Source organism: Pleurodeles waltl, chromosome 4_2 (assembly GCF_031143425.1).
Source record: "Pleurodeles waltl isolate 20211129_DDA chromosome 4_2, aPleWal1.hap1.20221129, whole genome shotgun sequence".
NCBI classification, from domain to species: domain Eukaryota; kingdom Metazoa; phylum Chordata; class Amphibia; order Caudata; family Salamandridae; genus Pleurodeles; species Pleurodeles waltl.
The window spans coordinates 572,808,006-572,823,083 of NC_090443.1; the positions used below are offsets into that span (position 1 = coordinate 572,808,006).

The 15,078-nt window shown below is 41.5% G+C and overlaps 1 protein-coding gene across 1 annotated transcript in view; it reads right to left on the reverse strand.

The window, feature by feature from the left end:
* Positions 1-1,441: 1,441 nt before the first annotated feature.
* The window catches only part of LOC138293112 (regulator of G-protein signaling 5-like), a 254,152-nt gene continuing 240,515 nt past the window's right edge, over positions 1,442-15,078 (reverse strand). The window contains exon 5 of the mRNA XM_069232130.1: positions 1,442-8,252. Coding sequence (XP_069088231.1) covers positions 8,091-8,252 — 162 coding nt within the window. The 3' untranslated portion in view covers positions 1,442-8,090. The remainder of the gene's footprint in view (positions 8,253-15,078) is intronic.

The window sequence follows — 15,078 nt, forward strand, 5'->3', positions numbered from 1 at the left end:
TGAATGCTATTTAGAACAAGGATACTGGATAAGTACTTTTGTGTTGCAGAACCTTTATTTACATTTTTTTTTTGCCAGAACAAGTAGGGCAACAGGGGCCAACTAAGTGGATACAGTAGCTTGAATCGTTAAGGATGCACCTCCTTGACGACCCTCTAGAGAAGACAGATAAACTGAATGGCACAATATCAAACTACTGGAAAAAACTGAAAGGCATTCTCATGAAAATTCATCACTAGACAGCTTCATAATTTGCTTCTAAGAATCATAAAAACATCAGACCCTCATAACAAAAGAGAACAAATACGAAATAATTTGCAATGTGTGCGATAAAAGGAGTTAGAGGTTTTGTGTATAACAACACACTTCCACTGTTTTTGTTTTTCCCAATACGTTTCAAAAGGTAAACCGTGCCGAAATTTATGGGGTGAAAAATGCCCAATAATTATGGGCATGCTCATTTTGGTGGATCACAATCTATATGTTGTTCCCCTTGTTCAGGGACAAGCTTTTAATTGGAAGTTTGTTATTAGAGCTGATAAATTCAGACCTAGCAGGGTTGATTTTTGTCAGGTCCAACAAATATCAGCCCAAACACTGGGCTGCTTGAAGTGAGGGCCTATCCTTAAAATGGGCTATTGCTCTTCGCATTCTGTTTCCCCATATATTTTTTTGATTGGGGAAATATGTCATGCCTAGAGCGGGGAAACGAATATATCATATGCTGACTAAAACCAACGAATTCATATGTATGATCATCGTCCCAAAGACCTCCTCTCGCACACAACTCCCTGAGCTGTTCTAAATGTACTGCCTTGAGACCAGCACACTGTTTTACACAATACCAACAAAAGCCTGATATACAGCAAAGTGATAAGGGAAAGTGAGTCAGATTCTTTCTGGAACAGAATCCACTGGTAAACTTCGATAGCCATGGAACAGCGGAGGAAATTTCACCAGTGAATTCTTCTCAGGGATTAGCACTTCGGACTCAACAAAATCTTAGGATTTCCAACTAACCCCCATTTCTAAATCAATCTCTAAAACTCTAATAATCAATTGAATTGCCATGCAAGAGGAAGAGTCATAGTGATGAAAAGTAGGAAGGACAATACCTTTGACATGATAACCCACACTTCACTTTAAAGCGCAGGCATTGGGGGCAGACATGGTTTATATGAAGATGTTGAGGTCTTCTGTCTCAGGGGGAATGTAATGAACAAACGTTGGTGTAATGTAATATCGTTGTCCTGTCGCTCGTTCACTATTCTTGATGTCATATTTTAATTCTTTGGTTGTATGGAATTATGAAATAAATGGGTGAGATTTTGTTTAAGGAAAAATTGGATGAAATAAAACAAGGATGCTTACTATCCAAAACAACCAGTTTTGGTGTTTGTTTCTAGATATGCATTGCAAAACAACACAAACGCACAACTGATTGTACTGAAAGTCACGTTTAACTTTATAGAAGAAAATGAAAAACACATACATAATGCATATATAGATTATTGCGTAGTTCTCTATCACGTGCATTGGTATATACTAATAATATATGGTAATCGATATTAAAGAACACACAAACTCATAACATGGGTGACTGGACAAAAACACAACATTTGACAATCACGGAGGAAATGGAAACGTTTAGTTTCTGAAGAAAGGCTGTTGTTGCTAGTTTGTGAAGGCTGATTAAATCTCATTCAATGCAGTTGCCTTTGCCAAGTATGGTTTGAGTATGTTATAGATTTGTTATGATCCAACATCTATTTGATGCTTTAAAAAAAGACCTTTATATAGACAGAAGAGTGACTGTACGTAAAAAGATAGTATCATCCATTTTTAAACATCCTTTGTCTTCAAAATAGTGCATCAGGTGAATTTCTCAGAGGCTGAAGTTCAAAACCAAGCCCCTAAAACCACAGCCCCTATAGCTGTAGGAGGAATTTTCATCTTGGGATAAGAGGTATCCTGTGCTAGCCACCAACTCATCAGGCTCACTGGAATAGTGCAGCAGGAGAGGTCCAAATTATGTGTGAAGGTTGAGTAAATTATGCTGCATAAATAGGCAAATTATGCAAAATAATGTACCACATTTTGTAATAGTATTACTTCATTATTTAGCCATTTTTAAACCTGGTAATACTGTATGTGTATCAGTTGCACCTCATTAGTACCAGTTTAACACCCAAATATACCTATAAGCAACAGAAAGGTGAACAGTCCAACTTTGCTAAGGGCCTTCCAATGCGTGGCAAGACGTGATGCTGCATTTTTAGTAACTTTTAAACCATTTGAGCTAGAAACAATTTTTTGTTAATATCTACAGGTTATGCAGCAGATGATGGATTATGTGGTAAATGCTGCAAATCTATAATTAAGCACAAGTTGCAGCAGCTGCACAATCGCATAACTCCAGTGGCCCTGCTTATCATAAACATTTTATAAGAAATAAAGCAAAAGTAATCTCATTGGTTGCTTTTCTTCTTGAAAACCTAATGTCATCAAACTTCAGTGATTGACATAGAAATATTTTTCCCCCTACAATTGATTTTCATTTTTAGAGCTGCCTGACAAGCACTTTCCTTGGAATGGTAGCTTTCAAGCATAATGTAATCCTCATGGTTATATATTTACATGTTTTATGCCTTAATTGGATAAAGATGAAATTCTGGGACTGCCACCGTGATTTTAGCCTCATTAGTCATCGCTCACTGCTGTATAAATCCACAAAACACTTACTACACTTTCTATCCCTCACTCACAATATAATGCTCTTGCTGTGAGATACATCTCTCTCAAACAAGGTGATAGGAGGGTGCTATTTGACTAACAAAACATACATTTCATGATCTATATTTACTCCGGAACACCAACTCACGATATTGTCCTCAATCCATACTTTAGACAAAATAATACAGTGTGAATCGCATTTATAATCGTGAAAGCCAGGGGGAACACAAAAGAGCAACTATCTTCAGTTAACCAATCAGATTTATCTATGATGCAGTTAAGGGCATCAATTGACCTGGAACATTTATTCCCACTCAATTTATATAATTACTGGTATCCTTAAATGCCATCCTATTGCAAGTGACCTTGTATGTGCAATGAGCAAGGTGATAAGGTACCATGCCTAAGTTCATATAGGGATTGTGCAGGTACATGAGACATGACTCCATGAACATTTGTTTCCTGAGCAAAAACACAGCTTCATCGGGATTTACCCCATTTTGTATCAGAGTGATGCCCAGAACACTGATCTGCAACTACATGGAGTACTTTGGCTTTTCTGGGGGGGTGAGGGGTGGGGGGGGGGCAGTTGGTTCATGCTGAGAAAGATTGGATGTTGGAGGGAATTTCAAGTTATTCACCCTTGACATGACATATTTGTTACATGTTCATGTACCTTCATCCAGTGATGTGGTGGGATATTGGTGTCCAACAAAATGAAAGACAGCTGTAGTGGATCACTATTTTTGTAATGTTTCTTTGGTTTGAGTGTTCCAAAAGGCACTGGACTGAGACCTCATGTGGTAATAAACAGATAGTCAAACAGTATTGTAGATGGAGGGATCCATTGTATTTCCAGGGAAATGAACCATGGGTGTTTTCCAAAAAGTCCAGCTGCCACCATATTTAGGGATGTATGAGAAATACATGGATGGGGTTCATTTCAACATCAAACAAAAAGTGGCAGTCATTTGTGTCTAGGCTTAGTCTTCACACCACAATCTCCAAAGAAAACAAAGACATTTTTAAAGCCCCAACAAATTTAAAATACAGCTAGGCCTCATCAACACCACGCACACACTTTGTGAGTAGGAGGTCCTTTAATCTGTCATGAAGGTGAACCATGCATAGGTCAGGTTAAAACTTATGGATTGTGACAATCACCGGTTTACGATCTACTCCTAAAAAAATCAGAACACACACTAAACACAAAATTCGCCATTACTCTTGTAACCACTTCAAACTCCCACCTCCCCTCACACCAACATACAGCAGTGGTTATTGAGCTCCCAAAACTACTGCAGGCTCAAGAGCCATTTCCGCATCATAGTTTACCAACTCTCCCGGGTGATTCCTGGTTCTTGCCCAATTTTCCCAGCACTGTAACCTCTTGAATGATGTATGCATGCTTGCTTTTGTTACAGGGAACTGGGAAGCAGTGTTTCTCTGGTTAGGGTAGACAGTGGGCAGATTCAAACAATTCTAAACCAAAGTTCTCCATAATACAACCGCAGATCAGACCAGATTCCTTGATGGTGATGTACTGAACATATCCGGTAGGCCCAGATGATATCTGTGAAAGCACCTGTGCTCCAACCTGCTCTGTGGGCCTTTAGTCAACAGTGAACCTTAGGGCATATGCAGTCCTTTCCCTCTCCACCAAGAGTGCCTAGAAATATGTGAGATGGTATTCAGGCAGTCAGAATTATACACATAGCCGCACACATGGCACTGGAGAGTACCAGATACTTGTCCAAGGCCAGACAGCAGTTCTCAGCCGGGATGGCATGAGTGCCAAATATGGAGGTAAATTGCCCTTTGGAACCAACCTTTGGAGAAACGTTGTCCCTCTTTTACCATTCAATATGAAAGCACCTGACTCTGGCTCTGTACACATCCGCTCCTCTCCATGTTCTGTGCTTTTCACTATTACTCAGTTTTAAAACATTTTTTTTCACGGGTTCAATGGTTATATTTTCAAAAATATGAATATAATCTATAGTTTTAATTTACCCAATGGAGCAGATACAGTCATCGACCGACAGTTCTGACGGTTTCAAGTGTTTTGTTTCAAGGTCTTGCTGTCCTCAGAAGGTGAGTACATCTGACATGATCATCAAAAAATTTACTCGGGCAGGCAACGAAGCGGAGACGTTTTCTATTTTAATTTTTAGGCCTGCCTTGAAACAGTTAATGTGATGATCTTAAGGCGCTCACTTCAAACTTTAGATTTTTACATTACAAATTTCACTTGAGTTTCCAGAATCGAATCTGATGATCTCTGGGCAACAGAAAATGTGTCTGTCTGTCCTTACATTTTTCTGAAATTTAAAATAATGTGTCCCTTCTTTTTTTAGACTGTTGGGATGCTATAAACTGTCTTATTGTAAGAATTATTAGTTAGGTAGGTAGACGGGTTTAGATTCCAGCAAAAGCGTTCTTTTGTCTCTCCCTTTTTAATTTGTTAAATCTATACGATCAGTGGAGGAACATCTTATATTCAAACAAGGATAGGTTTTTGAGCTGCGAGGAATTATCAAAACGTTTGGGCAGACAGAAATCCTTTGTGACCCTACAGTGGCCCAAATTAAACCCATGCAAAAGAAGAATTATTAAAAAGCTGAAGGGAACACTATATTACAGGGTGAAATTTAGAACACAATTCAGTAGCTTTTTGTGGGGATCTATATCATTCATTACCCAGTGTGGGAAAAAATATGGTTAACCCACCAATCCTTAATTAACGATGATTATTAATGAGGCAATGCCATTCTAACAGACCAAAATGGCAACCTGAAGATTGGAGTGGACTGCCTCTCCCATTGCACATTAATGACATAACCAGCATGTCTAATGAGTAGCAGTCCGCCAAGTTATTTTCCTGAATTATGTCATCACAATCGGGGACACAACACGGGCAGCTGTCGTACTTTGCTTCGAAAGTAGCAGTGGACTTACGTCAACAGGACCACACCCTCTCTGAATGAGCTGAGGAGTGGCTAGGCAACTTTGTATTGGCTCAGATATCCGTATGTGGATTTCCCGCCTATCCATGTGCAGCATGCTACGCTACATAATTGAGCCGATGCACAATATTCTTAAATTCAGAATACCACAACTGCCGTTTGACGAGGTGTCATGTAGTCTGTGTAGTCTATATTGGGTTATTACAATATTCCGAAAAGACGAAAGGACAACAGTGACAGTCATATAGACCCCAGTCTCTCTACTGCAGTGAAAACATATATTTGAAGAAAACGTGTCAGGTTTTGGGGACGGGAGCCTGCGATTTGGTGCAAAAACCTACAATTGGCTCCTAAGGCATTCTTCTGAAAGAATACCCACTCAAAAGGTATGTTCAGCGCAGAGGAAATTCATTTTACATGAAACCAGCGGTGTCATAACCAGATTTTACTGTCACCTCAATCCAACCTTTACAACCAAGAAATAATGTCATCACATTTTGAACCCATTTGGGCTGGAGATCGTAACCATAAACAGGATGTCTGTTTTTTTTCGGAAATACGTGATACAAACTACCATTTATTTTACAGAAAGACGTAGGAGGGACAAATGAATGCTACATTTCAGCACACAACACACAATAGTGACACATACTGTTGCTTCCCAAGGGACAGTGCATAAGTGAGGGCTGCACATGGCCTTCTGGGGGTGCCAAAGGTATCATGCCTTAGCAGGTATGGAAGTTTATGCAGGTAGCAAAAGTGCGCATGAGAAACTGTTGCTCGACAACCATGTTGTTTAGAAAATTATGCTGTCATTTCATTGTGAACATTCTGGAAACGGATCCCTTGAAATGTGGGCAAAACTGCATGTTTTCCTGTAATACTGTAGCAGGGGGTTTGCCTTGTCATAAAATCGCTCTTTGTCTTCGGTAGGGTACGTACGAAACAAATACTTTAAAATCAACGCGACTACTGTAGGGGCTTGCACTGCCATGGAAACTGTTTGCGCATGCGAGCTCTATATTAGTTTTACGACAAAAAGTCTAAATGTATGAGGATGGCTAGAACTCCACACAGATAAAGCATGACATTCATCATGCTTCTTGCCCAAACCCGTCTCAATAGGTCCAGAACAGTTCTGCACTGTTTCGGCCAGTTCAGATTGACTGATCAGACTGTCCAGAAACAAGGAACACTTCATACATCAGACTTTTAATCTTGTACCTGTTTGGCCACCCTGTTGCCTGGACATGGCCATCTGTAACCAGGGAGACACATAATAGCCAAGCAAAGCCCAGAGGTTTAGTGGAATGGCCAAAGGAGAGAGGAACTGACGCTCTGTCCCCTTCGAATCAGTGGGCCAAATTGAGTACATTCACCCACTATTAGCCACGTATGCAGGGCAAAGCTTTTTCCAGCCAGGTCGAACGGTCATATTGCCACCAAGTGATCTCCACTGCCTATTAAAAAATCTATATTTTCAAAGACAGCGCCCCTTGCTGACCAGCATCTTATGCTGCCTACACTGGCCCATGGGTTGTGCCCATGCCTGCCTGAATTTTCTCAAAACTAAGGGCCTGATTTATGAAAAGTTAGCGCTGTGTTTACGGAATTTTTTGACAAAAGCAGAGCAAACTTACAAAATATAATTGTGTTTTGTAGGTTTGCGGCACTTTCGCTTAAAAAATCGACTCACACAAGGCGCAAAAAAGTATAAATATGGGCCTAGAGTTTAGAAGATAGGATACTCCATCACAAATGTGGCGGGTGTCCAGTGTCATGTAAATGATGGATGGGATGTCTGTCATGTTTTCTTATGATATGCCATCCGCAAAAACGTAAACAAGGCCCAAAGACTTCCTGGGAGTGTAGGAGCATGGCACTGGGGAACAGACATGGAGGCAGAAGAACCCATTCCAAGAAATGACAGCCTGCGCAGCCAGCATATCCTATTGTTTGCGGTTTGATTAAATAAAGACACATTCGTGACATCTAATGGAATTTGAACTTTACAAGTATTCTGACCACTGAGCGCGGGCACAGACGGCTTCCTAATCTCGCACTGTTCGGGTGGACGTGATTCATATCGGTTCGAGAGGATAATGACTGGATAATACGAAGCAGCACTGCAAAGATTCATTGTAAAAAACAAAATCAAATTCTCCCCATATATTTCCCAACAGGGGATTTCAAAGCCACGTTTATGCACAGTATTTCATTAGCTAATGAAGCACAGATTTTCAAAACAACATGGCTCAAGGGTTAGCAACAAATTATCACTTCGGTGCATTTAAGGCTAAGCCGCCGAGGAAAGACATGTTGGCCTGCAGAAACAGTAAACAGGAAGCTCTGTATGACCCCAGGGACGCCATGTACAGCCCGACCATATGGCTACTCGATGAGCTCCAAATAAAGGTCCGACCGCAGGAATCTGGGCAGCGAGTCTTTCTCCATCAGGGCGTGAATCTTCTTCTGGGCCAGGTCGAAGCTGGTGGGTGATGGCTCAACCAGGTTCTTCAGTGTCACAGCCTTAGTGAAATGGTCAATGTTCACCTGAAAGCAAGGACAAAAATTGAGTTTACTGTTCATTGTAAGGGATGGATAGATTTGCAATCCTTAATTTGTGGAGGGGATGGGCAGGACACTCATTTTTATGGCCCAGGACTTATTCATCACCTGATTGACCACGAACAAGAGAGAAAATCTGGAAAAGTAAACGGAGGATGGAGAGAAAAGTAGGAAAACAGCAACACAGGGGGCAAGAATGAAGAAAAAACAACGTAGAAGAGTGAGATAAAGAAACGGGAAGTGTTAGTGGAAAGAGAGGAATGAGATGTAACTGAAACTAGGCAACCGTGGTATTCGGTAACCTCAGTGATTGTCACTGCAGGCTCCTAAGTAAAACATTGTGTTCCTCCATTTTTTTTTTCCACAAATGAGGAACTTTGGACTTTATCTGTATTTTAGTCTGAGCAATATCACAGTTTGCTAGTGTGGTCTAAGGATAATCCAATGGAAAACATACTACTTGGTAAATTATTAAAAATCTTACCACAAGTAGGTTCTTTGGACTTTGAGCTCATTATGTCACGCAGGTAAATTAAGGTGAATTCTACTGGTTAACTAGAAATGTCATTTGAGTTCATTAAACACCATGAACAGAGATAGTCAGTTCCAGGATGCGATTGGAGACTAGTGAAATTTCCTCAAAAGCAGCTCAGGATCTACCTCAAATGGATATGTCCAACTGGCTCATGCAGAAACCCAGTGTACGTCCTCAGCTGGAATTTTCACCTGGGTCCCCAGAGGTTAATGTAAAACCTTCATCCAGAGGTGCAGCTGCCATTGATGTTGCGGGTTCAGTGCATACATGCCAAGAGACCCGATTCAGGTGTGAGACTCACTGAATAGCTTTATTTTGGCTGCCCCTGTCTGAAAATGCCTCTTCTTCAAAGTAATCCAACGGGAGAACTATATTCACCCATTTATTATTTTCTTTATTCTCCAACTTTCCTCTTCTAACATTATGGCATGTATGGTTCAGTGACTCCGAAAATCCTAGGTGTTATAGGACCTACTGCCATGAATTTTAGGTGCCTTTTTACCCAACCAGGGAGGGGGTGTCTACTTTCCTTGCTATATCACTCCATTAATTCAGTCTGCGGAGAAGTCATTATTTCAAAGGCATGCACGCAGTTATAAATGATAATCTTCGAAAATTCAAAAGTATAGCAAAAAATGCATATTTTGCAAATATTTTTTTTCTTTGAGGTGCCAGTTCCCAGTAATAAACCAAAGCTCAATGTCATATTGGGTAGGTTCTGTTGACACACTGTTCTTTTTGCCTTACGCCGGAGATTCTTTGCTTTGTACACTTACTGGCCAACGCCTTTATGTGTGTCCAGGTCATAAAAATGACTTACTTTAAAGAGCTCCCCGGTGCCTTGATCAGGAAGTAATCTGCGTTGCTGGAAGCAATATCTGTGCTTCCTGCTTCAGAGGCTTCCAAAACAATCCGACCTTGCTTGGAATCTTTATGTATCCCTGGTGACATATTGACGTATGTCACACACATATTGATTATCTCAGCATGCCAGTGCAGTGAGAGCCTTGCACTGGTAACACTTCGTGCTGGGAAACGGACAACAAGGAAATTCCCGATGTGCAGGTTTATTTTGAAAGGCATTCACCCACACAGGACTCAAGCATGTTGTAAATTCAAGTTAAAATAGCCTACTGGATTGATTTATGTGAAGAAACGTAGTCATTTTATAATGTAGTAAGTTAATATTAGCATGCTAAATTGCCTTCTTTGTTGATTGCTTTTGTAAGAATCGGTAACATACCAACGATTAAAGACATGTTGCAGAAATCATTATTTTATTTTAGGAATTATTCATTCTTCTCTTGTGCACCAGATCCAGTGGTTAATAAAAAAAAAAAAATATGGACTGGGGCCCAAAAGTTTGCTCAGAAGCTCGCAGCCACTCTGTCCAATGTCACAGGTGCCTAATACCAAGACTACATAACGACCAGACAATCCCTGACCCCTTATCTCAAATTTTGAGGTTCTTTTTTTTCATCTCTTTCTTTCTCTGGTACTCCTTTTACACCTACCACTCCCTCCTTCGTTCCTTCTTTTATGTTTGTCTCTCCTCCACCCAGGGTCAAAGTCTGAAGAGGTAAAATAAGTGTCGGTTCCCAAAAATGAGTGCGGCTGGGTCCCACCTGCAGCCACTGGCTTAAATTAAGCTCTGACTAGTTGACAGTTCCAGTTGCATTTACCAAGCAGAAAATGTGAGTGGGAGTTTCTATGCTAAGAGAGTGGCCTGGGTAGAGAAAGCGTCAGGGGAAGGGAGGCTTTTGCCAGTCTGAAGGAGCCATCCATGCAACCCATAATGCCTTAGGAGGGTTTGACACAGGGCTATCCTTTGTACCTACAGCCCCTGCACAATCCTTCTGATTTGTCAAACTGGAGTTTCCAGACAGGACATTAGGTCTCAGGGTTTCCGAATCCAGAGAATCTATGTAAGAGACACCAATCCAGTAGTGATTAGGTGGAGCACTATCCCCTTGGGACACTATCATGTCTTAATGTAATCGGAATTTGGTCACCAACATGTCTGCCCTGCTCATGAAAGCCTTAATCTCCATGAAATGCAGCATCCAATAGCTTTAAAACATTCAGTTATATGTAGACTGCCAACATCACCCAGTACGTTACAATCCCAAATGAATACCACACAAATTATACTGGATGTAATTTACTCCAGCACAACAAACCTTTCATGCTATCCTCCTAGACAACTATCACAGTTGTCTTTGGCCATGGCACACCTATAGGCAATGAACAACACGAACTAATGATAGAAGTAATATGGCACCAGGGTACCAACATGTAGGCACTGACCCTGAGCTGCTGGCACTACAGCAGTCAGTGTCTCTGTGGTGGTGTCCTTTTATCCTAATGTCTGAGTTTTCAAGTATTGTCACTGTGGCAGTAACCATTGGCAATGCTGCGTTGCCTTTGTCCTCATTCCGGCTTATATTGGGGCATTGGCACAAGAGCCCTAATTTGGATACAATAACACAGGAACAGTAGCATATACCTTGAGAAGAATTAAGATTTGTTGCTGCTAGCACATAGCCTCTGATACTGTGAAACACTGACAGTGGGGCAGTTAAAGGTATATGGACTGACACTGAAGTGGACACACCAGGACAATGACACAGGTATTGGAATAATTGGCAGTGGTACCCTGACACAGGGACTCAAACTGGCAAAGGGACACATGGGCAAGGAGACACTAGCACTGTTACAAGTACATTGACATTTGTACAATGAGGGGACACTGACACATGTACACTGAATCCCACTGACACTAGAAGACATTTCAACACTGAGAGTGGGGCATTCACATACAGGCACACAGTGTCACAGACAAGGGCACTTAGAGTTATACAAAGTCATTGGTAATGGGACGTGGTGACACTATAGCTTGGACACAAAGCAAGGCCTGTGTGATCAACAGGGAAACCATGGACACTAGGACCATACGCATAAGACAAAACATAACGAGTCTATGGTCCCAACTGAACAATATTGCAGTTTAACAACCATAACATTGGCAAATGCTGTTCATCAGCAGTATGTCCTAATCTTTATTCTGAAGACTCTGTGGCAGCCTATCAACTTCCAAACACCGTTTCAGTTTCCAGTACTGCAAGAAGGCCACAAGCTTTCTGCTGTCACTGTCAGGAAAAAGGGGGTTAAATAATGCTAAGCAGGCTGAATTTGAAGAAGAAGAGGGGTCTTTTCCACTGTTGTTTGAGCCTTCAGCATTTAAATCTGCTTTGCCTACTAGCTGCCCAGACAATTTGCAAGCAATCTCGAGGCAGCTGCAGAAAGAGAAAAGTTTCTGAGCAGTGAGGATTTATACCACAATGTATCACTCTCACTCCTTGTCAGTGGTTCGAGGTAGAATCAGTTCTTAATTTGTATATACAATGGGGCATGAGCTGAATGTGCTTCTTGGGAGGCTGACACAGCTTTAATGAAACCAAGGCCTGCCAAATGTTAAGATTTCTTAGTCTGTATTCCACCTCATGCCTATTTCTTCCACCACTTGATGCTTCCTATCTCTTTTTCTTACTATTGCACATTCCTTTTCATCCAGCTGTGCCGCTTTGTTACTGTTTCTCTGTCCTTCTTTTCTGCCTTCAGCGCTGGCGACCATCGCAGGGTGGAGCCTGCAGCCTGTACTGCACTTGCTCTGAGCAAGTTGCTCTTCTCTGAAGTTGTGCAGAAGTAATGTGAATGTGTGTCCTGACTTCAGGGAAAGCAAAGTTGCTCATAGGATAATTTCAGGTACCAGAAATGCTTACATCTCTCCCTTTGTTTCCACTTTCTCATCCAATTAACTTTTCCAATTGGCAAAGAGGACAAGAGTAAGGGAAAAAGAGAGACTGATAAGGGCACCATTGTGACCTTAACCTCTTCACTGCCAGGCCTTTTTCCCCCTCAGGTGGCAGGCCTTTTTTTGGCTATTTGGGGCAATTCGCGCTAAGGCCCTCATAACTTTTTGTCCACATAAGCTACCCACACCAAATTTGCATCCTTTTTTCCAATATCCTAGGGATTCCAGAGATACCCAGAGTTTGTGGGTTCCCCTGGAGGAGACCAAGAAATTAGCCAAAATACAGTAAACATTTAGTTTTTTTTTTTTAAATGGGAAAAAGGGATGCAGAAGAAGGCTTGTGTTTTTCTCCCTGAAAATGGCATCAACAAAGTGTTTGCGGTGCTAAAATCACCATCTTCCCAGCTCAGGAACAGGCAGCTTGAATCAGAAAACCACATTTCTCAACACAATTTTGGCTTTTTACTGGGACATACCCCATTTTTACTATCTTTTTGTGCTTTTAGCCTCCTTTCAGTTAGTGACAGAAAGGGCATGAAACCAATGCTGGATCTCGGACAGCTAAACATTTCTAAAAAGTAGACAACATTTTGAATTCAGAGAGGGGTCATTTGTGTAGATCCTACAAGGTTTTCCTACAGAAAATAAAATCTGAAATAAAAAGATATTGAAATCGAGGTGAAAACCTTTTTTTGCCACGTTTTACTCCGTAACCTTTTCCTGCAATGTTACGTCTTCTAGACTCTTCTGGTTGCGGGGATATATAGGGCTTGTAGGTTCATCAAGAACTCTAGGTACCCAGAGCCAATAAATTAGCTGCACCGTGCAGTGGGTTTTCATTGAATATCTGGTATACAGCAATTTATTTGGTGAAATATAAAGAGTGAAAAATAGGTTTCAAGGAAATCTTTGTATTTCCAAAATGGGCACAAGATAAGGTGCTGAGAAGCAGTGGTTATTTGCACATCTCTGAGTTCCGCGGTCCCCATACTAGCATGAGAATTACAGGGCATTTCTCAAATAGATGTCTTTTTTACACACTGTCTTACATTTGGAAGGAAAAAAATGTAGAGAAAGACAAAGGGCAATAACACTTGTTCTGCTATTCTGTGTTCCCCCAAGTCTCCTGATAAAAATGATACCTCACTTGTGTGGGTAGGCCTAATGGCCGCGACAGGAAACACAACATGTACACATCACATTTTTACATTGAAATTTGACGTGGTTTTTGGAAAGTGCCTAGCGGTGGATTTTGGCCTCTAGCTTAGCCAGCACCAAGGGAAACCTACCAAACCTGTGCATTTCTCAAAACTAGACACCTAGGGGAATCAAAGGTCGGCTGACTTGTGGGGCTCTCATCAGATTCTGTTACCTAGAATCCTTTGCAAACCTCAAAATGAGGCAAAAAAACACTTTTTCCTCACGTTTTGGTGACAGAAAGTTCTGGAATCTGAGAGGAGCCACAAATTTTCTTCCACCCAGCGTTCCTCCAAGTCTCCTGATAAAAATGGTATCTCACTTGTGTGGGTAGGCCTAGTGCCCGTGACAGAAAATGCCCCAAAACACAACATGGACACATCACATTTTCCCAAAGAAAACAGACCTGTTTTTTGCAAAGTGCCTAACTGTAGATTTTGGCCTCTAGCTCAGCTGGCATCTAGGGAGACCTACAACACCTGCACATTTTTTAAAACTAGTCACCTAGGGGAATCCAAGTTGGGGTGACTTGTGGGGCTCTCACCAGGTTCTGTTACCCAGAATCCTTTGCAAACCTCAAAATGGGGGCAAAAAACACTTTTTCCTCACATTTTGGTGATAGTAAGTTCTGGAACCTGAGAGGAACCACAACTTCCTTCTAACCAGCATCCCCCCAAGTCTCCCGATAAAAATGGTACCTCACTTGTGTGGGTAGGCCTAGTGCCCTTGACAGGAAATGCCCCAAAACACAACATCGACACTTCACATTTTCCAAAAGAAAATTGCCCTATTTATTTGCAAAGCGCCTAGCTCTGAATGTTGGCCTCTAGCTAAGCTGGCACCTGCGAAAACCTAGCAAACCTGGACATTTATGAAAACTAGACACCTAGGGGAATCCAGGATGGGGTACCTTGTGGTGCTCTCACCAGGTTCTGTTACCCAGAATCCTTAGCAAACCTCAAAATTTGCCAAAAAAACACCTTTTCCCCACATTTCGGTGCTGCAAAGTTCTGGAATCTGAGGGGAGCCACAATGTTCCATCTACCCAGCGTTCCCCCAGGTCTCACGATAAAATTGGCACCTCACTTGTGTGGGTAGGCCTAGAGCCCGCAACAGGAAATGTCCCAAAACACTATGTGGACACATCAAAACTATCAAATACAAACATACCTGTTTTTGTGGGGGGGCACCTGCGTTTTTGGTCCTGGGCTCCGCAGCAATCTAGGGAAACCTACCAAACCCAAACATTTCTGAAAACTAGACAC